The sequence below is a fragment of the Pseudophryne corroboree genome, chromosome 1 (genome assembly GCF_028390025.1).
Source record: "Pseudophryne corroboree isolate aPseCor3 chromosome 1, aPseCor3.hap2, whole genome shotgun sequence".
In the NCBI taxonomy this organism is placed as follows: Eukaryota; Metazoa; Chordata; class Amphibia; order Anura; family Myobatrachidae; genus Pseudophryne; species Pseudophryne corroboree.
The window spans coordinates 516,870,857-516,896,954 of NC_086444.1; the positions used below are offsets into that span (position 1 = coordinate 516,870,857).

General features: G+C 47.9%; 1 protein-coding gene across 1 annotated transcript in view; it reads left to right on the forward strand.

Moving 5' to 3' along the window:
• DMRT1 (doublesex and mab-3 related transcription factor 1) overlaps positions 1 to 26,098 on the forward strand; it is a 282,371-nt gene that overhangs the window by 33,026 nt on the left and 223,247 nt on the right. The window contains exon 2 of the mRNA XM_063951260.1: positions 15,841 to 16,087. Within this exon, the coding sequence (XP_063807330.1) occupies positions 15,841 to 16,087 (247 nt within the window). The remainder of the gene's footprint in view (positions 1 to 15,840; positions 16,088 to 26,098) is intronic.

Here is a 26,098-nt window from a genome sequence, read left to right on the forward strand (position 1 = left end):
TAATCTGCATAATTGCCTAGCCAATCCCTTCCTTGCTGCAGGTATAAATACACTGTGCCTGAGCAAGGAAGGCGTCAGTGCTTTGGTTGTCAAACCTAGTTCCTGTTTGTCTCTCTCCTGTGATTGTCTTCCAGGTTCCAGCTCCTGTCTCAAGACTTCCACCATAGAGACCCGCACCAGCATTCCACCTGCGGTGTAGCCTGACTCTCCAATCCATTGTGGATTCATCTGTTTCCAGCTACAACATTACCTGCTTCCAGCTCAGCTTTCAGCAGAGTACAGCTTCCCTTAAAGGGCCGGTGTCCTTTCTACACTTTACCACTCTCCACCGGTATTATTATTTCTCCGCTCTCAAGTTCTACATTTCAGTTCATATTTCATCGCTCCCAAGTTCATCTATTATTTAACTGGTTCCAGCCAGTATCCACTCCGTGCTAACAACAGTCTGGTTCCAGCCAGTATCCACAGCAGCTGTTTTACCTTCAGCAACCCAGCTTTTCCTGGAACACCAGCTGGCACAATCCTGGGTTATCTCCATTGCTACAGTCGGGCCTGGTAAGGACTTTCCATCTAGAAGATCATAAGAACTATCTCACACTACCAGTGCCCTGTGGCTCCTGCCATCCTGTAGTACCCAGGAACTGTATTTATTATTTGCTGACTTTTACGTTTTCTTTTACTGCTGCTGTGCTGCGGAGTTGTCATAATAAACATCATTGACTTTTATCCAAGTTGTCGTGGTCACGCCTTTGGGCAGTTATTATTTATGTTACTTACATGTCCAGGGGTCTGATACAACCTCCCAGGTTCCGGTACATCTCAGCCCCTACAACTGAGGCTGCCTCCCGTCAGCTCAGGCCCTCAGTTGTGACAGTAAGCACTGACCTAATGAATCCAGCCGGAGACCAGGATCAAGCGGCCAGGCCGATGCAAGAACTGGCAGCCCGACTAGAACATCAGGAGGCTGCACAGGGCCACATCATCCGCTGTCTCCAGGATCTCTCTACTCGGCTGGATGGGATTCAGACAACTCTCCGTGGATCAGGCGCGTCTGGTGCGTCAACCACAGTGACTCCAGCTATAACCCCACCCACCTTACCCATTTCTGCTCCACGTCTTCATCTTCCAACGCCAGCAAAATTTGACGGATCTCCAAGATTCTGCAGGGGATTTCTTAACCAGTGTGAGATTCAGTTTGAGCTACAACCTGGCAATTTTCCCAGTGACCGTACAAAAATTGCCTACATTATTTCTCTTCTCAGTGGCTCAGCCCTTGATTGGGCATCACCGTTATGGGAGAGGTCCGACACCCTGCTATCTTCCTACACTGCCTTCGTGTCAACATTCAGGCGCATCTTCGACGAGCCAGGCCGGGTAACCTCAGCTTCATCCGAGATTCTCCGTTTACGCCAGGGGTCACGTACTGTAGGACAATATCTGATACAGTTCCAGATCCTGGCATCCGAACTGGCATGGAACGACGAGGCCCTGTATGCTGCATTCTGGCATGGCTTATCTGAGCGTATTAAAGATGAGTTAGCTACCAGAGACTTACCTTCTAAGTTAGATGAGCTAATCTCACTCTGCACGAAAGTTGATTTACGTTTCAGAGAGAGAGCAACTGAGCGTGGAAGATCATCTGCTCCAAAATCTTCTGCTCCTCCTCCTCGTCAACTGTCACCATCTAAAGATGAGCCCATGCAACTTGGCCGTTCCCGTTTAACTCCTGCTGAGCGCCGAAGACGTCTCTCCGAGTTTCTCTGTCTCTATTGTGCAGCTCCGTCTCACACCATTAATGCCTGTCCCAAACGTCCGGGAAACTCCAAATCCTAGCTCGCCAAGGAGAGGGCCGGCTAGGAGTATTGATCTCCTCTCCATCTCCTCAAGATTGTAATCTCCCAGTCTCGCTTCAAGTTGCTCAACGTTATCGGAACGTCATTGCCCTCCTTGATTCCGGAGCAGCTGGGAACTTTATTACCGAAGCCTATGTTAAACGGTGGTCCCTACCCACCGAGAGACTTCCTTCGTCCATTTCTTTAACTGCCGTGGATGGCAGCAAAATTTTTGATGCAGTTATTTCTTTAAGGACTCTACCAGTTCGTCTGAGAGTGGGAGTTCTTCATTCCGAACTTATTTCTTTTTTAGTGATTCCAAGAGCCACACATCCTGTGGTCCTGGGCCTTCCATGGCTCCGTCTTCACAATCCTACAATTGATTGGACGACTACGCAAATCCTGGCATGGGGTTCCTCCTGTGCTGAGACATGTTTGTCTAAAGTATTGCCTGTCTGTTCTTCCTCCCCTAGGTCGTCTGATGTTCCACCTCCTCCATATCAAGATTTCACGGATGTGTTCAGTAAAGCTTCTGCTGATATCCTTCCTCCTCATAGAGAATGGGACTGTCCGATTGATCTCGTTCCAGGGAAGGTTCCACCTCGAGGCCGAACTTATCCGTTGTCTCTGCCTGAGACGCATTCTATGGAGGAATATATTAAAGAGAACCTAGCAAAGGGGTTCATTCGACCTTCTTCTTCTCCAGCCGGCGCAGGCTTCTTTTTTGTAAAAAAGAAAGATGGTGGTCTGCGGCCGTGCATCGACTACAGAGGTTTGAACGACATTACCATCAAGAACCGTTATCCTTTACCCCTGATTACTGAGCTCTTTGACAGAGTTAGCGGAGCTACCATCTTTACAAAGCTGGACTTGCGAGGTGCATACAATCTCATCCGGATCCGTGAGGGTGACGAGTGGAAGACCGCCTTTAACACCCGTGACGGACATTATGAGTACCTCGTCATGCCCTTCGGATTGAGCAATGCTCCAGCTGTCTTCCAGCATTTTGTCAATGAGATCTTCAGAGACATTCTATACCGTCATGTCGTGGTCTATCTAGACGATATCCTCATTTTTGCCAACGATTTAGAGGAACATCGTTTTTGGGTTAAAGAGGTTCTGTCCCGTCTCCGTGTCAATCATCTCTATTGCAAATTAGAAAAATGCGTCTTTGAAGTCAAGTCCATTCCGTTTCTAGGGTACATTGTGTCCGGTTCCGGACTATAGATGGATCCTGAGAAACTACAAGCAATCCAAAATTGGCCGGTACCCTTAACCCTCAAAGGGGTCCAGAGGTTCTTAGGGTTCGCCAACTATTACCGAAAGTTTATACGAGACTTTTCCACCATTGTGGCGCCTATTACTGCTTTCACTAAGAAGGGTGCTAACCCGTCCAAGTGGTCTGAAGAAGCCATGCAAGCATTTCATCTTTTAAAACAAAGGTTCATCTCTGCGCCTGTTCTGAAACAGCCTGACATCGACTCTCCTTTCATCTTAGAGGTGGATGCCTCCTCCGTTGGAGTAGGAGCGGTGTTATCTCAGAGGGCTAAAGATGGCCATTTACACCCTTGCAGTTTCTTCTCCCGGAAGTTCTCCCCAGCTGAGCGCAACTATGCCATTGGCGACCAGGAGTTGCTAGCCATCAAGCTCGCTCTAGAAGAGTGGAGGTATCTGTTGGAGGGAGCTTCTCATTCAATCACCATACTTACAGACCACAAGAACCTTTTATACCTGAAGGGCGCACAATGTCTCAACCCTCGTCAGGCCAGATGGGCACTTTTCTTTTCCAGGTTCGACTTTAAACTCCAGTTCTGTCCGGGCTCTCAGAATCGCAAGGCCAATGCCCTTTCCCGCTCATGGGAGCAAGAGAATGAGTCAGAGTCTTCAGACAAGCATCCTATTATAAATCCGTTGGCATTCTCCACGGTAGGGATGGACTCTACGCCCCCATCAGGGAAAAGTTTTGTGAAGCCGATGCTAAGGAAGAAGCTCATGCATTGGGCCCATGCTTCCCGTTTTGCCGGACATACAGGTATCCAAAAAACCCTGGAGTTTATCTCTAGGTCCTATTGGTGGCCAACTCTGAAAAAGGACGTCTTGGAGTTTATTGCATCTTGCCCAAAGTGTGCCCAACATAAAGTATCCCGCCAGTCGCCTGCGGGGCAACTGGTTCCACTATCCGTTCCCCGTCGACCATGGACCCACTTGTCGATGGATTTCATTACAGACTTACCCATGTGCAACAAGTTCAATACCATCTGGGTGGTAGTTGACCGGTTGACCAAGATGGCACACTTCATTCCTCTCACCGGTCTTCCGTCAGCTTCCAAGTTGGCTCAAGTATTCATACAAGAGATCTTCCGACTCCACGGTCTTCCTGAAGAAATTATCTCAGATCGAGGAGTTCAATTCACAGCCAAATTCTGGCGAAGTTTATGTCAAGTCCTCCAAGTCAAGCTAAAGTTTTCCACGGCTTACCATCCTCAGACCAATGGTCAAACCGAGAGGGTGAATCAGGACTTGGAGGCCTTCCTCCGCATCTATGTGTCCTCCTCTCAAGATGACTGGGTTCAATTACTTCCCTGGGCCGAGTTCTGTCATAACAACCAGTATCATTCTTCATCTGCTTCAACACCATTCTTCACTAACTTTGGATTCCACCCTAAAGTCCCTGAGTTCCAACCGCTTCCAGCAACTTCTGTTCCCGCAGTGGATATCACCTTGCATCAGTTTGCCAATATCTGGAAGAGCGTACGATCAGCTCTGCTCAAGGCATCGTTCAGGTACAAGAAGTTTGCGGATAAGAAGCGTCGAGCAGTTCCTGCTCTCAAGGTGGGTGATCGGGTATGGTTATCCACGAAGAATTTGAGGTTAAGAGTTCCCAGTATGAAGTTTGCACCTCGCTATATCGGTCCTTTCAAGATTGAACAAGTCATCAATCCTGTTGCTTACAGACTCCAGTTGCCTCCCTTCTTAAAAATACCCAGGACATTCCATGTTTCCCTGTTGAAACCGCTGATCTTGAATCGGTTTCATTCCTCACTTCCTCCAACTCCGAAAGTCCAAACTCAACGAGGCGTTGAGTATGAAGTGGCCAAGATCCTGGACTCACGTCACCGTTACGGTCAACTACAATATCTTATTGACTGGAAGGGTTATGGTCCTGAGGAACGTTCATGGACCAATGCTTCTGATGTCCATGCTCCTGCCTTGGTCCGGAGATTCCATTCCAAGTTTCCTCAAAAGCCAAAGAAGTGTCCTGGGGCCACTCCTAAAGGGGGGGGGGGTGCTGTCACGATCCGGGTATCTGGACGCCATTTCTTACCCATCAGATGCCTCCTAAGGCTGGCTCAGCGCTCCAGGACCGGATCCCATCTGTTATCCTGATGTGTACATTCCTGTATCCTCTCCTGTCACTCTGGGACGCTGTCACAGTAAACGCCATATTACACCTGGCATGGCGTCTCCCGCGGCCTCCGCCGCCGTCCCTGAACTTCTGCATGCAGAGTGTCTGAGTGGCGATTACGTCAGCCGCGGCCTCCGCTGTGTCCGCGTGGTTGGATGTGCATCTGTCAGCCTGGCGCCTCCTGTCTCCGGTGGCCGGCGCCGCCATTACTGTTTTCATTACCACATGGATTACAAACCAAACTTCCCTCCAAGTGTCTGCATGGGCGCAGCCATCTTGGATTCTGTCAGCTGATCATTTCCACCAATCTGTTCTCAGTATTGATAATCTGCATAATTGCCTAGCCAATCCCTTCCTTGCTGCAGGTATAAATACACTGTGCCTGAGCAAGGAAGGCGTCAGTGCTTTGGTTGTCAAACCTAGTTCCTGTTTGTCTCTCTCCTGTGATTGTCTTCCAGGTTCCAGCTCCTGTCTCAAGACTTCCACCATAGAGACCCGCACCAGCATTCCACCTGCGGTGTAGCCTGACTCTCCAATCCATTGTGGATTCATCTGTTTCCAGCTACAACATTACCTGCTTCCAGCTCAGCTTTCAGCAGAGTACAGCTTCCCTTAAAGGGCCGGTGTCCTTTCTACACTTTACCACTCTCCACCGGTATTATTATTTCTCCGCTCTCAAGTTCTACATTTCAGTTCATATTTCATCGCTCCCAAGTTCATCTATTATTTAACTGGTTCCAGCCAGTATCCACTCCGTGCTAACAACAGTCTGGTTCCAGCCAGTATCCACAGCAGCTGTTTTACCTTCAGCAACCCAGCTTTTCCTGGAACACCAGCTGGCACAATCCTGGGTTATCTCCATTGCTACAGTCGGGCCTGGTAAGGACTTTCCATCTAGAAGATCATAAGAACTATCTCACACTACCAGTGCCCTGTGGCTCCTGCCATCCTGTAGTACCCAGGAACTGTATTTATTATTTGCTGACTTTTACGTTTTCTTTTACTGCTGCTGTGCTGCGGAGTTGTCATAATAAACATCATTGACTTTTATCCAAGTTGTCGTGGTCACGCCTTTGGGCAGTTATTATTTATGTTACTTACATGTCCAGGGGTCTGATACAACCTCCCAGGTTCCGGTACATCTCAGCCCCTACAACTGAGGCTGCCTCCCGTCAGCTCAGGCCCTCAGTTGTGACATGCCCCTTCACAGGCTCTCTACCCCACTACTCAACCCTGCTCTCTCCCTCACCTCTTCTCCACCACTATCATACTGCACTCCCTCCCTGCCTCACTCCTGCAGTCTCCCTTCCTAGCCAAGGACCCAGCACCATCATTACACCCTCTTTATCCCTTCCTTCCAAATGAATCTTACCTCAACGCTACAGCAATCCTGATAATCTCATTCACATCTCTTCCACAAACTCCTACCCCCCTATCCTGTGCCCTCTGGAATGCCAGATCTGTTTGCCCCCACTCATGACCTTTTCACTTCCAACTCCCTGCATCTCCTGGTCTTTAACCTGGAACCTGTATTACTCCCTATGGCACCACTTCTCCTGCTGCTCTTTCTGCTGGGGGCCTCAGATTTCCACACACACCCCGACGGGGGTCGCCATGGGAGTGTTGTTGGGATCCTTTTACCCTCTAGCTACACATACCAACTTATACCTCCAGAACCGTCCCTTACATTCTCTACATTTGAGGTCCATGCAATACGCCTCACCTACTACTGCTGCCCCATCTCTCCCTCCTAAGGCTACCATCACTAAGCATAACATTGAGGCTATTTACACCTCATCCCTATCCTCCCTGTTTGACTCACTTCTCTCTCCTCTTCTCTCTCTCTCACATGCCCTGAACAAGCCACATCCCTATACAATGCATCTCTTACTTCTACTCTTGACTCTGTTGCTCGGCCAACCACTATTCACCCTCGCAGATCAACACCTCAACCCTGGCACACCAAATGCACCAGATATCTTCAAAAATGCTCACGTACTGCCGAGCGACAGTGGAGGAAATCACGCTCTAAGGCAGACTTCCTTCATTTCAAATTTATGCTCTCATTCTTCAGTACTGCCCTTTCCCTCGCTAAACAATCATACTTCAAATTCTCATCTCTGCCCAGTCTTCCAACCCCCGGCGCCTCTTTGCCACTGTAAACTCCCTCCTCTGCCCACCACCACCTCCTCTACCTTCCTCATTGTCTGCTCTTGATTTTGCCACTTTTCTCTGACGTCCTAGTGGATGCTGGGAACTCCGTAAGGACCATGGGGAATAGCGGGCTCCGAAGGAGGCTGGGCACTCTAGAAAGATTTATGACTACCTGGTGTGCACTGGCTCCTCCCACTATGACCCTCCTCCAAGCCTCAGTTAGATTTTGTGCCCGGCCGAGGTTGGATGCACACTAGGGGCTCTCCTGAGCCCTTAGAAAGAAAGTATAGATTTAGGTTTTTTATTTTCAGTGAGACCTGCTGGCAACAGGCTCACTGCAGCAAGGGACTAAGGGGAGAAGAAGCGAACTCGCCTGCTTGCAGCCGGATTGGGCTTCTTAGGCTACTGGACACCATTAGCTCCAGAGGGATCGACCGCAGGCCCAGTCCTTGGTGTTCGGTCCCGGAGCCGCGCCGCCGTCCCCCTTACAGAGCCAGAAGCAAGAAGAGGTCCGGAAAATCGGCGGCAGAAGACATCAGTCTTCACCAAGGTAGCGCACAGCACTGCAGCTGTGCGCCATTGCTCCTCACACACACTTCACACTCCGGTCACTGAGGGTGCAGGGCGCTGGGGGGGGGGCGCCCTGAGCAGCAATAAAAACACCTTGGCTGGCAAAAATACCACAATATATAGCCCCAGAGGCTATATATGTGGAAAATACCCCTGCCAGAATCCAGAAAAAAGCGGGAGAATAGGCCGCGGAAAAGGGGCGGAGCTATCTCCTGCAGCACACTGGCGCCATTTCTCCTTCACAGATCCGCTGGAAGGAAGCTCCCTGGCTCTCCCCTGCAGTCTACACTACAGAAAAGGGTAAAAAAAGAGAGGGGGGGCACTAAATTTAGGCGCTGTATAAATTATATAGAAAAAGCAGCTATAGGGGACATAACTCAGTTAGTCCCTGCATTATATAGCGCTCTGGTGTGTGCTGGCATACTCTCACTCTGTCCCCCCAAAGGGCTTTTGTGGGTCCTGTCCTCTGTTGGAGCATTCCTTGTGTGTGTGCGGTGTGTCGGTACGGCTGTGTCGACATGTTTGATGAGGATAATGATGTGGAGACGGAGCAGATGCCTTTAGAAGGGATGTCCCCCCTGCGGGGCAGACACCTGAGTGGTTGAGCTTATGGAAAGAAATGAGTGCACGTATAGACTCCTTACATAAGAAATTTGACGACATGCCAAATGTGGGACAGCCGACTTCTCAGCTCGTGCCTGTCCAGGCGTCGCACAGGTCATCAGGGGCTCTAAAACGCCCGCTACCTCAGACCGCAGACCCAGATGTCGACACTGATACTGACACCAGTGTCGACGACGATGAGTCTAACCTGATGCCCACTAAGGCCATTCACTGCATGATTGAGGCAATGAAAGAGGTGTTACACATTTCTGATATAAATACAGGTACCACAAAAAAGGGTATTATGTTTGGGGAGAAAAAACTACCCGTAGTTTTTCCCCCATCAGATGAATTAAATGAAGTGTGTGAAGAAGCGTGGGCTTTCCCTGATAAAAAATTGGTAATTCCTAAGAAGGTACTAATGGCGTTCCCTTTCCCGCCAGAGGATAGGTCACGTTGGAAAACACCTCCTAGGGTGGATAAAGCGCTCACACGTTTGTCTAAAAAGGTGGCACTACCGTCTCCGGATACGGCCGCCCTCAAGGAACCTGCTGATAGAAAGCAGGAGGCGATCCTGAAGTCTGTATATACACACTCAGGCATTATACTTAGGCCAGCTATTGCGTCAGCTTGGATGTGCAGTGCTGCCGCTGCGTGGTCAGATAAACTGTCAGAAAATATTGACACATTAGACAGAGACACGATCCTGTTAACCATAGACCATATAAAAGACTCAGTCTTATATATGAGAGATGCACAGAGGGAAATCTGCCGACTGGCATCTAAAGTTAGTGCATTGTCCATTTCTGCTAGGAGAGGCTTATGGACTTGCCAGTGGACAGGAGATGCAGATTCTAAAAGGCACATGGAAGTGTTGCCATATAAGGATGAGGAATTATTTGGGGATGGTCTCTCGGACCTAGTTTCCACAGCAACGTCTGGGAAGTCAGCATTTTTACCCCATGTCCCCTCACAGCCTAAGAAGGCGCCGTTTTATCAGGTTCAGTCCTTTCGGACCCAGAAAAACAGGCGTGGAAAAGGCGGGTCTTTTCTATCCAGAGGCAGAGGTAGGGGAAAAAGGCTGCAACAAACAGCAGGTTCCCAGGAGCAAAAGTCCTCCCCCGCTTCTTCTGCCAAGTCCGCCGCATGACGGTGGGGCTCCACAGGCGGAGCCTGGTACGGTGGGGGGCCGCCTCAAGAATTTCAGCGATCAGTGGGCTCGCTCACAGGTGGATCCCTGAATCCTTCAAATAGTATCTCAGGGGTACAAACTGGAATTCGAGGCGTCTCCACCCCACCGGTTCCTAAAATCTGCCTTGCCGATTGCTCCCTCAGACAGGGAAGCGGTGCTAGCGGCAATTCACAAGCTGTATTCCCAGCAGGTGATAATCAAGGTACCCCTACTTCAACAAGGCCGGGGTTACTATTCCACACTATTTGTGGTACCGAAACCGGACGGTTCGGTGAGACCCATTTTAAATTTGAAATCCTTGAACACATACATAAAAAAATTCAAGTTCAAGATGGAATCGCTCAGGGCGGTTATTGCGAGCCTGGAAGAGGGGGATTACATGGTATCCCTGGACATCAAGGATGCTTACTTGCATGTCCCCATTTACCATCCTCACCAGGAGTACCTCAGATTTGTGGTACAGGATTGCCATTACCAATTCCAGACGCTGCCGTTTGGACTGTCCACGGCACCGAGGGTATTTACCAAGGTTATGGCGGAAATGATGATACTCCTTCGAAAAAAGGGAGTTTTAATTATCCTGTACTTGGACGATCTCCTAATAAAAGCGAGGTCCAAGGAACAGTTGTTGGTGGGAGTAGCACTATCTCAGGAGGTGCTGCACCAGCACGGCTGGATTCTGAATATCCCAAAGTCACAGCTGGTTCCGACGACACGGCTACTGTTCCTGGGTATGATTCTGGATACAGTCCAGAAAAAAGTGTTTCTCCCGGAGGAGAAAGCCAGGGAGTTGTCATCTCTAGTCAGAGACCTCCTGAAGCCAAAACAGGTATCAGTGCATCGCTGCACGCGGGTCCTGGGAAAGATGGTGGCTTCTTACGAAGCAATTCCCTTCGGCAGGTTCCATGCCAGAATCTTTCAGTGGGACCTGTTGGACCAGTGGTCCGGATCGCATCTTCAGATGCATCGCTTAATAACCCTGTCTCCAAGAACCAGGGTGTCTCTACTGTGGTGGCTGCAGAGTGCCCATCTTCTAGAGGGCCGCAGGTTCGGCATACAGGACTGGGTCCTGGTGACCACGGATGCCAGCCTTCGAGGCTGGGGGGCAGTCACACAGGGAAGAAACTTCCAAGGACTATGGTCGAGTCAGGAGACTTCCCTTCACATAAATATTCTGGAACTAAGGGCCATCTACAATGCCCTAAGTCAAGCAAAATCCCTGCTCCTACACCAGCCGGTGCTGATCCAGTCAGACAACATCACGGCAGTCGCCCATGTAAATCGACAGGGCGGCACAAGAAGCAGGATGGCGATTGCAGAAGCCACAAGAATCCTCCGATGGGCGGAGAATCATGTACTAGCACTGTCAGCAGTGTTCATTCCGGGAGTGGACAACTGGGAAGCAGACTTCCTCAGCAGACACGACCTCCACCCGGGAGAGTGGGGACTTCATCCAGAAGTCTTCCAGATGCTGGTAAACCGTTGGGAAAAACCACAGGTGGACATGATGGCGTCCCGCCTCAACAAAAAGTTAAAAAGATATTGCGCCAGGTCAAGGGACCCTCAGGCGGTAGCTGTGGACGCTCTAGTGACACCGTGGGTGTACCAGTCGGTTTATGTGTTCCCTCCTCTGCCTCTCATACCAAAGGTATTGAGAATAATACGAAAGCGAGGAGTAAACACAATTCTCGTGGTTCCGGATTGGCCAAGACGAGCGTGGTACCCGGAACTTCAAGAGATGCTCTCAGAGGACCCGTGGCCTCTACCGCTCAGACAGGACCTGCTACAGCAGGGGCCCTGTCTGTTCCAAGACTTACCGCGGCTGCGTTTGACGGCATGGCGGTTGAACACCGGATCCTAAAGGAAAAGGGTATTCCGGAAGAAGTCATTCCTACGCTTATTAAGGCCAGGAAAGATGTTACGGCAAAGCATTATCACCGCATATGGCGGAAATATGTTGCATGGTGCGAGGCCAAAAAGGCCCCAACAGAGGAATTTCAACTAGGTCGATTTCTGCATTTCCTGCAAGCAGGAGTGAATATGGGCCTAAAACTAGGCTCCATTAAAGTACAGATCTCGGCTCTGTCGATTTTCTTTCAAAAAGAACTAGCTTCAGTACCTGAAGTTCAGACATTTGTGAAAGGAGTGCTGCATATTCAGCCCCCGTTTGTGCCTCCTGTGGCACCTTGGGATCTCAACGTGGTGTTGAGTTTCTTAAAATCACATTGGTTTGAGCCACTAAAAACCGTGGATCTGAAATATCTCACGTGGAAAGTGGTCATGTTATTAGCCTTGGCTTCAGCCAGGCGAGTGTCAGAATTGGCGGCTTTATCTTGTAAAAGCCCTTATCTGATTTTCCATATGGATAGGGCAGAATTGAGGACTCGTCCCCAATTTCTCCCTAAGGTGGTGTCAGCGTTTCACCTGAACCAGCCTATTGTGGTGCCTGCGGCTACTAGGGATTTGGAGGACTCCAAGTTGCTAGACGTTGTCAGGGCCCTGAAAATATATGTTTCCAGGACGGCTGGAGTCAGAAAATCTGACTCGCTGTTTATCCTGTATGCACCCAACAAGCTGGGTGCTCCTGCTTCTAAGCAGTCTATTGCTCGCTGGATTTGTAGTACAATTCAGCTTGCACATTCTGTGGCAGGACTGCCACAGCCAAAATCTGTAAATGCCCATTCCACAAGGAAGGTGGGCTCATCTTGGGCGGCTGCCCGAGGGCTCTCGGCTTTACAACTTTGCCGAGCAGCTACTTGGTCAGGGGCACGTTTGCAAAATTCTACAAATTTGATACCCTGGCTGAGGAGGACCTGGAGTTCTCTCATTCGGTGCTGCAGAGTCATCCGCACTCTCCCGCCCGTTTGGGAGCTTTGGTATAATCCCCATGGTCCTTACGGAGTTCCCAGCATCCACTAGGACGTCAGAGAAAATAAGAATTTACTCACCGGTAATTCTATTTCTCGTAGTCCGTAGTGGATGCTGGGCGCCCATCCCAAGTGCGGATTGTCTGCAATACTTGTAAATAGTTATTGTTAACTAAAGGGTTATTGTTGAGCCATCTGTTGAGAGGCTCAGTTGTTTTCATACTGTCAAACTGGATATAGTATCACGAGTTGTACGGTGTGATTGGTGTGGCTGGTAAGAGTCTTACCCGGGATTCTAAATCCTTCCTTATTATGTCAGCTCGTCCGGGCACAGTGTCCTAACTGAGGCTTGGAGGAGGGTCATAGTGGGAGGAGCCAGTGCACACCAGGTAGTCATAAATCTTTCTAGAGTGCCCAGCCTCCTTCGGAGCCCGCTATTCCCCATGGTCCTTACGGAGTTCCCAGCATCCACTACGGACTACGAGAAATAGAATTACCGGTGAGTAAATTCTTATTATTTCACATCCAAGATTGATTCCATACGTCAGGACATCACATCCCACCAGACCAGCAACCAGCCACCACCCATCCCTTGCCACCCCTTCCCTTCCCTCCTACCAACTGTGACATTTTTCTCCCATGTATCTGGTGAGGAAGTCATGGCCATCATCCGTTCCTTCCCTTGACCTCTCTGCTGCTTTTGACACTGTGGATCACCCTCTCCTTCTGCAAATCCTTCACTCTATTGGTTTGCATGATACTGCCCTCTCCTGGCTGTCCTCCTACCTCTCTGATCGTTCCTTCTCTGTCTACCTCCCCCCCCACATCCACTAGCTGTTGGTGTCCCCCAAAGGCTCTGTTCTTGGTCCTCTCCTTTTCTCTCTCTATACGTCCTCTTTAGGTGAACTCATTAGTTCTTTTAACTTCCAATATCACCTCTATGCTGATGACACTCAAATCTACCTTTCCTCCCCTCTCCACAGCTCTCCTCACTCGTACCTTCAACTGTCTTTCTGCTATCTCTTCCTGGATGTCTCAGCGCTTTCTTAAACTCAGTATGTCTAAGACTGAGCTGATCATCTTCCCACCCTCCCGCACAACCTAACCTCCCACAATCTCATTATCCATTAATGGCACGACTATCTCCTCTAGCCCCCAAGTACGCTGTCTTGGCATAATCCTTGACTCCTCCCTATCTTTCAAACCACACATTCAGCACCTCTCACAAACCTGTCATTTTTATCTCAGAAACATTTCCAGGATCAGACCTTTTCTCACCCAGGATGCCACTAAGACCATTATTCACTCACTGATTATTTCCAGATTAGATTACTGTAATCTCCTCCTAACTGGCCTCCCTGACAGTTACCTCTCTCCACTCTGATCTATCCTCAATGCTGCAGCCCGGCTCATCTTCCTCACCAAACGCACTACATCCACCTCTCCTCTCCTACAAGCCCTTCACTGGCTTCCCTTCCCTTTCAGAATCCAATTCAAACTTCTCACACTCACTTACAAACCACTCACCCACTCCTCTCCCATTTACATCTCTAACCTTATCTCCCTTTACTCTCCCATCCGTCTTCTTCGCTCTGCTAATGCACGCCGACTCTCCTGTCTACTGATTACTTCCTCCCACTCTTATCTCCAAGATTTTTCACGTGCTGCTCCCTTTCTCTGGAATTCTTTACCTTTCCCCCTCAGACTCTCCACCTCCCTACAGAACTTCAAACGGGCTCTTAAGACCCACTTCTTCACCAAAGCCAGCCAATTGTCATCCTAACCCTCTGTCCCATGCTCGGTCTACCCCATCTGTGTCACCCCTGTCTGTCTGCCCCTCCCCTATAGAATGTAAGCTCTCATGAGTAGGGCCCTCTTCCCTCATGTGCTTATCCTTTTTTTACTTTAATAATCCTCAACTGCCCAATTCCTGCAGTTTTTTGGCCACCAATCCTTTCTCCTCATCAGGAAGCCATTACAGAGATAACTTACTTGGCTTCTGCCAGCAGCAACTCCTTGTGTAATCTGGCAGGACAGTTATAAAATCGTTTATTTGTATGTATGTTCTAGATAAACTCGAGAACTACTGAAACAATTTTGATTGGATTTTCACTGAAATGTTTATTGAGATCTTCGCAGTATCATAGGCTATGAATCGTCTCGCTGTCATATTAAATGACCAAATAGCGAACAAAATAATCAATGCATTGAATCGTCTCTGTCATTGTGCCACAGACCAGAGCCATACATGGGTAATGGGGTGGGGTGGGGAGGGGGACGGTCTTAGGGGCTGACACATGGGTAATGAGGCACATAATAATGGGGCATCCCCTGTCATTTCTGAAAATGTTAATTTTATTTTATTCAAGTGCAGCAATATAGTGTGCAAAGGTGCATGCCAGTACGGGAGAGGGGGGAAAGGAGGCACCAGTCAGTGCCATGGGGTACAGTGCACTGAGGAAACTAATACTGTTTGCTCATCGCCTGCATGGTCCTGACTGCAGTGCTGCTGATTTGGGTAAACGCACCCCCTTCCATAGTAGTGGTGCGCGTCTCTTCACACTGCGTTGCTGCACTTGAATTAAATAAAATCCTAAATGGCAAGGGGTGTCCCCCTGAATCCGCCTATGCATGCATACATTCTTGACGCGTCACTACCACCACCACCACCCTCCACATGTGTAAAAGTGAGACAGACTGAAGTCTACTTCTATAGCGCTCCCGGTTCCACGGGCACTGTACGAGCAGGCTCCTTAGGTGTTGGATGTGTCTTAAAGATTTTTCATAGTACGACATCTTTGCGCTTTTGTTAAGAAATCTGTTTTTATTTTTCAACTGTATTTCATTGCTAAAATAAGTGCGTATTGCTCAATTCAATAGCTAGAAGATATTAAGACAGATGAGTGAACTATAAAAAAGGGAAAGAAAAAAGTATAATTGAATAAAATGAATAATCACTCGCCAACGACTGGCAAGCACTGCTAGTATTCTATAAAAAGTTTAAGAATGTTTTCGTTCATTCAGGTGACCTTGCCTGTAAGACTGTAAGAAGCCTGTAGAGGTCATTTATTCCTCCCACATACATCACACAACATTCCCAAATGTTGCAAAAAGTAACTACCGGCTTTAGACAGTGTCACATTAATTTATAAGGAGACGGAAGAAGTAAGCTGTAAATTAGACACCAATTCCACTCCATCTTTCTGATCCTTCTAGGCTTTTTGTCTCTGGAGGAGAAAGGATGCCCAATAATGAAGAGCCTTTTACCAAGCCTCGCAGCTCCGGGCATCTCTCCACAGGGGGTCATGGGAAGAAGAGTCCGCGGTTGCCCAAGTGTGCTCGCTGCCGAAACCATGGATATTCATCTCCACTCAAGGGCCATAAGCGTTTTTGTATGTGGAGGGACTGTCAGTGCAAGAAGTGTAGCTTGATAGCTGAGCGACAGCGTGTCATGGCTGCTCAGGTAAATGGTCTATACATGTATAGATAAGTGAAATCAAGAATTATATTTGTGAGCTCTGATATTGCTATAACTATCTATCTATCTATCTATCTATCTATCTATCTATCTATCTATCTATCTATCTATCTATCTATCTATCTATCTATCTATCTATCTATCAATGCAAAGCATGCCTGGTTTTGCATGTAATATTATAGATGTTATAAATCCTGCTGGCAAAAACACTGACGATTTGGCATCTTTGAAAAGCTACTGTTACTTTATCTCCTGTCTTTACTTACAGATTTTCATACAAACATATTATTGTACAAAATATATGTAAAATACACATAAGATTATCTGTGCAATCTTTCTGGTTGGAGCGAAAATCTGGTAATGTATGGGAGCAAATGACAATTAACCATTTGCTCCAAAACACTGGAAACAGACAACATTAGACATTCAGACATATTGGCTAAATCCATTTGATTTAACCTATTTATCCGAATTACCATTTTTGCCCATTTTCCAGCTTTTGGGAGCAAATGTTTGATTGTTATTTGCTCCCATACATTACCAGATTTTCGCCCCAACCCGAAAAAATTGGTCAGATAATCTTATAGTGTATACCTAGAAATTCATCGGAATGCAACCCCCCCTTAATATTAACATTCTGTCAAATGATTTGGTTTCCTGAACAGTTTGCTGCGATTGTGGAAAAAGTTTTCTCATTTCGAAAACTAGGTTAAAGATATACACAAGTGTGATTTTAATAAGCAGAATTAATACTTAAAAATAGGTTGTGCCGCATTCTGCAATTTCAGATACTTTCAATATTTATATTGATAGTGGGAATTATTAATCCTTAGCATTAAAATTAATTAGCCCTAAATCAGCTTTAAAATTGCTGTTTGTAGCTTAACTTTAAGCATGAATCCAGAATGGTTTGGCAGAATTCAAATATGATGATAATCATTTATTTTATGATCAATTTCCAAATTATTTTACGCATTGACTGCAAAATAACTATACATCAATAAACAATGTCGCTAAACATATTGGGACAGATGTTTTAAGCCTGGAGAAGTGATAAAGCAGTGATAAGTGCAAGGTGATAACGCACCAGCCAATCAGCTCCAATATGTAAATTGACTGTTAGGAGCTGATTGGCTGGTGCATTATCACCTTCCACTTATCACTGCTTTATCACTTCTCCAGGCGTAATACATCTGTATTAGAAGTACAGCAAATTTGGTTGGGTTTTCCAAGTGTAAAATGCCAGATACATCATTTCAGTGCAAAAATACAACTTGCAACAGTCACAAATGTATATGTCTGCTCCCAATACCAGGAGATAGGATGCTTGAAATCTCTGCTTTTTATCATAAACACTGCAAACTAATGTTCTTTCATTACCCAGATATGATGAAGAGTAGGCTTAAGCTGGGTACACACTGAGGCGATACCGGCCCGATATATCAATCCTGTCTGATCGGAACGACATATTGGCATATCGCTCAGTATGTATGCCCTATATGTGGGCGCCTGTGGGCACTATCGATGTCCCCCAGTCAGCCCTGGTGCATGGCCAGGTTGTGAAAACCTATTTTTATAAGGTTAACTAATCTCAAAGTTTGAAGCATAAAGTGTTTGAGTTGTATATAATAAAACAAAACTCACATTTGCTTTTAGATAATTTTCTTGAAATCTCAATTTAAACCCCCTTTTTTTGCCCACTTTGGTTATGTTTTTATTTGACGTGTTAGAAAGACCAAAAAAATTAATGATCATTTCTGAAAATGCCATGGGGTAAATCTACTAAGATGGGCGTTCTATTTAAGATGGTATGTTGCCCATGGCAACCAATCAGATTCCAGCTATTATCTTCTGGAAGGGTCTAGATAAATGAGAAGTAGAATTTACCCCCATGTCTTCTAAAAAAACAGGTGTAATTTGGGTGGGTACTACATAAAAAAAAGATCAATTCATGTTAGAATGTGACATTTACAAACAAAAAATTGGCCTCAGCGCCGGTGTGGGAAAACCATCAGCAATCAGCAGCAAAGGGTTTGATGGAGGGGGTAGGACAAAAGTGGGTAGAGGTTGAGATGGCTTGACAACTAGGGGGGAATTCAGTTGTTGGCGATGTCCTTGCTCTTATGAGTAAGTGCGGCTATATGTTGCACTTACAGAACTGCTGGACTTGCTGCCCCATAGTGCAAGTCCAAGCCGCAAGGCCCCCCCCCCCCCCTTGCGGCTTGGACTTGCACTATAGGGCATCAAGTCCAGTAGTACTGTAAGTGCAACATATAGCCGCACTTACTCACTCACAAGAACAAGTCGGGCGAGTTCCGATGCTGTTACTGACGTTTACGCATGGTTGCAATGACAGTTCACCAGCCTCACTTGTGGGGGCAAGTTAATTAAATTCCCCACTATAGTGTATGGGTCAGATACACATTGGTACTGCAGGGGGATTACAAGTCTATGTCACATTTGCAAGAAGCACTGTGGAAATGTTTGCATCTTTACACTGTGCACAGAACAGGTGTATTAGTTAAAGAAGAAATGCACCCTTCTCTGTCTAAGCAGGACATGTATAAGGACTACTTGCCAGGCAGTAGAGCAAAAAATGCCCAACTGTAAAAACAAGACTACCATGTAACTATAAAACTGTCTGTAACATTGTATACCAATTGATGTCCTCTAGACAGGCACCATACATTTGCCATCACTGGTGTCTTGTGGGAAGGTGTGCAAATTACTCTACCTATTAATCAGTAATATCATAGAAAAATATAAAATACCAGTAAAATAAGGGATTACAAATGCCCCTTTGCGTAGAAAATGTTTACATTAGAAAATGGTCTGCATATACAGTGACTGAGCACAGATATGGGAAATGTGTCCTTTGCTATTCTTCACATATATCTGAGCTATTAGACAACTATAATTCTGTGTCAGAGAAACGTTTCTCTGAATTTCTGGGTGGTGCTGCTATTACAGCATATATGGGCCAGTCCTGTTATTTCCCTACTTTATGATAGGCCTAGTGAATTGTGCCTCCTATTTGTCTGTAAGGGGTGCTTATGAGTTATTGTGATTACGTCATCTCTTTATGTAAATGGGAGAAAATGGTATTTTGGGACTTTTTCTAGACAGGTTGAAGAGTAAGGGATATGACAATTGGAGGTAATTAGTATTTCTCTGACGTCCTAGTGGATGCTGGGAACTCCGTAAGGACCATGGGGAATAGCGGCTCCGCAGGAGACTGGGCACAAAAGTAAAAGCTTTATGACTAGCTGGTGTGCACTGGCTCCTCCCCCTATGACCCTCCTCCAAGCCTCAGTTAGATTTTTGTGCCCGGCCGAGAAGGGTGCATGCTAGGTAGCTCTCCTGAGCTGCTTAGAGTAAAAGTTTAAATAGGTTTTTTATTTTCAGTGAGACCTGCTGGCAACAGGCTCACTGCATCGTGGGACTAAGGGGAGAAGAAGCGAACTCACCTGCATGCAGAGTGGATTGGGCTTCTTGGCTACTGGACATTAGCTCCAGAGGGACGATCACAGGCTCAGCTTGGATGGGTCCCGGAGCCGCGCCGCCGGCCCCCTTACAGAGCCAGAAGAGCGAAGAGGTCCGGAAAAATCGGCGGCAGAAGACGTTCCTGTCTTCAATAAGGTAGCGCACAGCACTGCAGCTGTGCGCCATTGCTCTCAGCACACTTCACACTCCGGTCACTGAGGGTGCAGGGCGCTGGGGGGGAGCGCCCTGAGACGCAATAAAACACGTTTTAAACCTTATATGGCTAAAGAAATGCATCACATATAGCTCCTGGGCTATATGGATGCATTTAACCCCTGCCAGTTTTCCTAAAAAAAGCGGGAGAAAAGGCCGCCGAAAAGGGGGCGGAGCCTATCTCCTCAGCACACAAGCGCCATTTTCCCTCACAGCTCCGCTGGAAGGACGGCTCCCTGACTCTCCCCTGCAGTCCTGATACAGAATCAGGGTAAAACAAGAGAGGGGGGGCACTAATTGGCAGATAATACAAATACAGCAGCTATAGAAGGGAGAAACACTTATATAAGGTTATCCCTGTATATATATAGCGCTCTGGTGTGTGCTGGCAAACTCTCCCTCTGTCTCCCCAAAGGGCTCGTGGGGTCCTGTCCTCTATCAGAGCATTCCCTGTGTGTGTGCTGTGTGTCGGTACGATTGTGTCGACATGTATGAGGAGGAAAATGATGTGGAGGCAGAGCAATTGCCTGTAATAGTGATGTCACCCCCTAGGGAGTCGACACCTGACTGGATGGTCGTATGGAAGGAATTACGTGACAGTGTCAGCACTTTGCAAAAAACTGTTGACGACATGAGACAGCCGGCAAATCAGTTAGTGCCTGTCCAGGCGTCTCAAACACCGTCAGGGGCTCTAAAGCGCCCGTTACCTCAGATGGTCGACACAGACCCAGACACGGATACTGACTCCAGCGTCGACGGTGACGAGACAAACGTAATGTCCAGTAGGGCCACACGTTACATGATCACGGCAATGAAGGAGGCTTTGAACATTTCTGATACTACAAGTACCACAAAAAGGGGTATTATGTGGGGTGTGAAAAAACTACCCATAGTTTTTCCTGAATCAGATGAATTAAATGAGGTGTGTGACAAAGCGTGGGTTTCCCCCGATAAAAAACTGCTGATTTCTAATAAATTATTGGCATTATACCCTTTCCCGCCAGAGGTTAGGGCGCGTTGGGAAACACCCCCTAGGGTAGATAAGGCGCTCACACGCTTATCAAAACAAGTGGCGTTGCCGTCTCCTGATACGGCCGCCCTCAAGGAACCAGCTGATAGAAAGCTGGAAAATATCCTAAAGGGTATATACACAAATACTGGTGTTATACTACGACCAGCAATCGCCTCAGCCTGGATGTGCAGCGCTGGAGTGGCTTGGTCGGATTCCCTGACTGAAAATATTGCTACCCTGGATAGGGACAGTATATTATTGACTATAGAGCATTTAAAGGATGCATTACTATATATGCGAGATGCACAGAGGGATATTTGCACCCTGGCATCAAGAGTAAGTGCGCTGTCCATTTCTGCCAGAAGAAGTTTATGGACACGACAGTGGTCAGGTGATGCGGATTCCAAACGGCATATGGAAGTTTTGCCGTATAAAGGGGAGGAGTTATTTGGGGTCGGTCTATCGGACCTGGTGGCCACGGCGACGGCTGGGAAATCCACCTTTTTACCCCAGGTCACCTCTCAGCAGAAAAAGACACCGTCTTTTCAAACTCAGTCCTTTCGTCCCCATAAGGGCAAGCGGGCAAAAGGCCACTCATTTCTGCCCCGGGGCAGAGGAAGGGGAAACAGACTGCAGCAGGCAGCCTCTTCCCAGGATCAGAAGCCCTCCCCCGCTTCTGCCAAGTCTTCAGCATGACGCTGGGGCTTTACAAGCGGACTCAGGCACGGTGGGGGCCCGTCTCAAAAGTTTCAACGCGCAGTGGGCTCACTCGCAAGTGGACCCCTGGATCCTGCAGGTAGTATCACAGGGGTACAAATTGGAATTCGAGACGTCTCCCCCTCGCCGGTTCCTGAAGTCTGCTCTACCAACGTCTCCCTCCGACAGGGAGGCAGTACTGGAAGCTATTCACAAGCTGTATTCCCAGCAGGTGATAATCAAGGTACCCCTCCTACAACAGGGAAAGGGGTATTACTCCACGCTGTTTGTGGTACCGAAGCCGGACGGCTCGGTGAGACCGATTTTAAATCTGAAATCATTGAACACTTACATAAAAAGGTTCAAATTCAAGATGGAGTCACTCAGAGCAGTGATAGCGAACCTGGAAGAAGGGGACTATATGGTGTCTCTGGACATCAAAGATGCTTATCTCCATGTCCCAATCTACCCTTCTCACCAAGGGTACCTCAGGTTTGTGGTACAAAACTGTCATTATCAGTTTCAGACGCTGCCGTTTGGATTGTCCACGGCACCACGGGTCTTTACCAAGGTAATGGCCGAAATGATGATTCTTCTTCGAAGAAAAGGCGTCTTAATTATCCCTTACTTGGACGATCTCCTGATAAGGGCAAGGTCCAGGGAACAGTTAGAGGTCGGGGTAGCACTATCTCAGGTAGTGCTACGTCAGCACGGGTGGATTCTAAATATTCCAAAATCGCAGCTGATTCCAACAACACGTCTACTGTTCCTAGGGATGATTCTGGACACAGTCCAGAAAAAGGTGTTTCTCCCGGAGGAGAAGGCCAGGGAGTTATCCGAGCTAGTCAGGAACCTCCTGAAACCAGGACAAGTGTCAGTGCATCAATGCACAAGGGTCCTGGGAAAGATGGTGGCTTCTTACGAAGCGATTCCATTCGGAAGATTCCATGCAAGAACTTTTCAGTGGGATCTGCTGGACAAATGGTCCGGATCGCATCTTCAGATGCATCAGCGGATAACCCTATCTCCAAGGACAAGGGTGTCTCTCCTGTGGTGGTTGCAGAGTGCTCATCTTCTAGAGGGCCGCAGATTCGGCATTCAGGACTGGATTCTGGTGACCACGGATGCCAGCCTGAGAGGCTGGGGAGCAGTCACACAGGGAAGAAATTTCCAGGGCTTGTGGTCAAGCATGGAAATGTCTCTTCACATAAATATCCTGGAACTAAGGGCAATTTACAATGCCCTAAGTCAAGCAAGGCCTCTGCTTCAGGGTCAGTCGGTATTGATCCAATCGGACAACATCACGGCAGTCGCCCACGTAAACAGACAGGGCGGCACAAGAAGCAGGAGGGCAATGGCAGAAGCTGCAAGAATTCTTCGCTGGGCGGAAAATTATGTGACAGCACTGTCAGCGGTGTTCATTCCGGGAGTGGACAACTGGGAAGCAGACTTCCTCAGCAGACACGACCTCCACCCGGGGGAGTGGGGACTTCACCCAGAAGTCTTCCACGTGATTGTAAACCGTTGGGAAAAACCAAAGGTGGACATGATGGCGTCTCGTCTCAACAAGAAACTAGACAGATATTGCGCCAGGTCAAGGGACCCTCAGGCGATAGCGGTGGACGCTCTGGTAACACCGTGGGTGTACCAGTCAGTGTATGTGTTCCCTCCTCTGCCTCTCATACCCAAAGTATTGAGAATCATAAGAAGGAGAGGAGTAAGAACTATACTCGTGGCTCCGGATTGGCCAAGGAGGACTTGGTACCCGGAACTCCAAGAGATGCTCACGGAGGACCCGTGGCCTCTACCTCTAAGAAAGGACCTGCTCCAGCAGGGACCTTGTCTGTTCCAAGACTTACCGCGGCTGCGTTTGACGGCATGGAGGTTGAACGCCGGATCCTGAAGGAAAAAGGCATTCCAGATGAAGTCATCCCTACCCTGATCAAGGCCAGGAAGGATGTAACCGCGAAACATTATCACCGCATTTGGCGAAAATATGTTGCGTGGTGTGAGGCCAAGAAGGCCCCTACAGAGGAATTTCAACTGGGTCGTTTCCTGCATTTCCTGCAAACAGGACTATCTATGGGCCTAAAATTAGGGTCCATTAAGGTTCAAATTTCGGCCCTGTCAATATTCTTCCAAAAAGAACTGGCTTCAGTGCCTGAAGTTCAGACGTTTGTCAAAGGGGTACTGCATATACAGCCTCCTTTTGTGCCTCCAGTGGCACCTTGGGATCTCAATGTAGTGTTGAGTCTCCTAAAGTCACATTGGTTTGAACCACTCACCACTGTGGAATTAAGATGTCTCACATGGAAAGTGGTCATGCTGTTAGCCCTGGCTTCAGCCAGGCGTGTCTCAGAATTGGCGGCTTTATCATATAAAAGCCCTTACCTAATTTTTCATTCAGACAGGGCAGAACTGAGGACTCGCCCTCAATTTCTCCCTAAGGTGGTTTCAGCGTTTCACATGAACCAGCCTATTGTGGTGCCTGCGGCTACTAGGGACTTGGAGGACTCCAAGTTGCTGGACGTAGTCAGGGCCCTGAAAATATATGTTTCCAGGACGGCTGGAGTCAGAAAATCTGACTCGCTGTTTATCCTGTATGCACCCAACAAGCTGGGGTGCTCCTGCTTCTAAGCAGACGATTGCTCGTTGGATTTGTAGTACGATTCAGCTTGCACATTCTGTGGCAGGCCTGCCACAGCCAAAATCTGTAAAAGCCCATTCCACAAGGAAGGTGGGCTCATCTTGGGCGGCTGCCCGAGGGGTCTCGGCTTTACAATTTTGCCGAGCAGCTACTTGGTCAGGGGCAAACACGTTTGCTAAAATTTACAAATTCGATACCCTGGCTGAGGAGGACCTGGAGTTCTCTCATTCGGTGCTGCAGAGTCATCCGCACTCTCCCGCCCGTTTGGGAGCTTTGGTATAATCCCCATGGTCCTTACGGAGTTCCCAGCATCCACTAGGACGTCAGAGAAAATAAGAATTTACTTACCGATAATTCTATTTCTCATAGTCCGTAGTGGATGCTGGGCGCCCATCCCAAGTGCGGATTGTCTGCAATACTTGTATATAGTTATTGTTACAAAAATCGGGTTGTTTATTGTTGTGAGCCATCTTTTCAGAGGCTCCTACGTTTATCATACTGTTAACTGGGTTCAGATCACAAGTTGTACGGTGTGATTGGTGTGGCTGGTATGAGTCTTACCCGGGATTCAAGATCCTTCCTTATTATGTACGCTCGTCCGGGCACAGTATCCTAACTGAGGCTTGGAGGAGGGTCATAGGGGGAGGAGCCAGTGCACACCAGCTAGTCATAAAGCTTTTACTTTTGTGCCCAGTCTCCTGCGGAGCCGCTATTCCCCATGGTCCTTACGGAGTTCCCAGCATCCACTACGGACTATGAGAAATAGAATTATCGGTAAGTAAATTCTTATTTAAATTAGCTGCAAATTAGGTAACACTAATTTCTCCTTCATCCACTAGGGGCCACTGGAGTGCAGATACAATGGGGATATAGTAGGCAGTAACTGGGAGCTGGCACTTTAAATTTATAACCATGTGACTAGCTCCTCCCCTACTCTATGTCCCCCCTCCAAGCCAGTCTTTAATTTATGCCCAAGGGAGCTGGTCACTGTTGGGACTTCTCCTGAAGATTTTTTTATTTATTTATTTATTATTTTTTAAACCCGACTTTGACTCTTAGCTTCTCCAGTGCCCCATTGGCCAAAAGACTAGTGCTGTTCATACAACACAGAGGCCCCTGGTTCGTGAATTTAAAGCCACTGTGGCACAGCACAATAGCAGATATAGTGGTTAGAGCTACAAATCAGCATCCCACCACTTCCACCACTTATTATTCTAATAACAGGGACATCCAGGTACAGACCTGGGTTCAAGTCCCACATATCTTCACCAGCGGAGCTTACAAGAACAGGTATTGCACCTGTTTTACTAATTTAGCTGTACACTACATACAGGGCGGGTACTGTCCTCCCTTTATTATTCCTTGGTTTCACACTTTTCTCTTACATCCTAGAGGATGCTGGGGACTCCGTAAGGACCATGGGGATAGACGGGCTCCGCAGGAGACATGGGCACTTTAAGAAAGACTTTAGATCTGGTGTGCACTGGCTCCTCCCTCTATGCCCCTCCTCCAGACCTCAGTTTGATACTGTGCCCAGTGGAGACTGGGTGCTTTTCAGAGAGCTCTCCTTCTTAGGCTACTGGACACCATTAGCTCCAGAGGGAGTCAGAACACAGGTCTCACCCTGGAGTTCGTCCCGGAGCCGCGCCGCCGTCCTCCTCACAAAGCCGGAAGATAGAAGCCAGGTGAGTATGAGAAGAAAAGAAGACTTCTGAGGCGGCAGAAGACTTCATGATCTTCACTGAGGTAACGCACAGCAGTGCAGCTGTTCGCCATTGCTCCCACACACCTCACACACGGCAGTCACTGTAAGGGTGCAGGGCGCAGGGGGGGCGCCCTGGGCAGCAATATAAACCTCATTTCTGGCAAAAGAGATATATATACAGCTGGGCACTGTATATATAAAGAGCCCCCGCCAGTTTTTATTATATTTAAGCGGGACAGA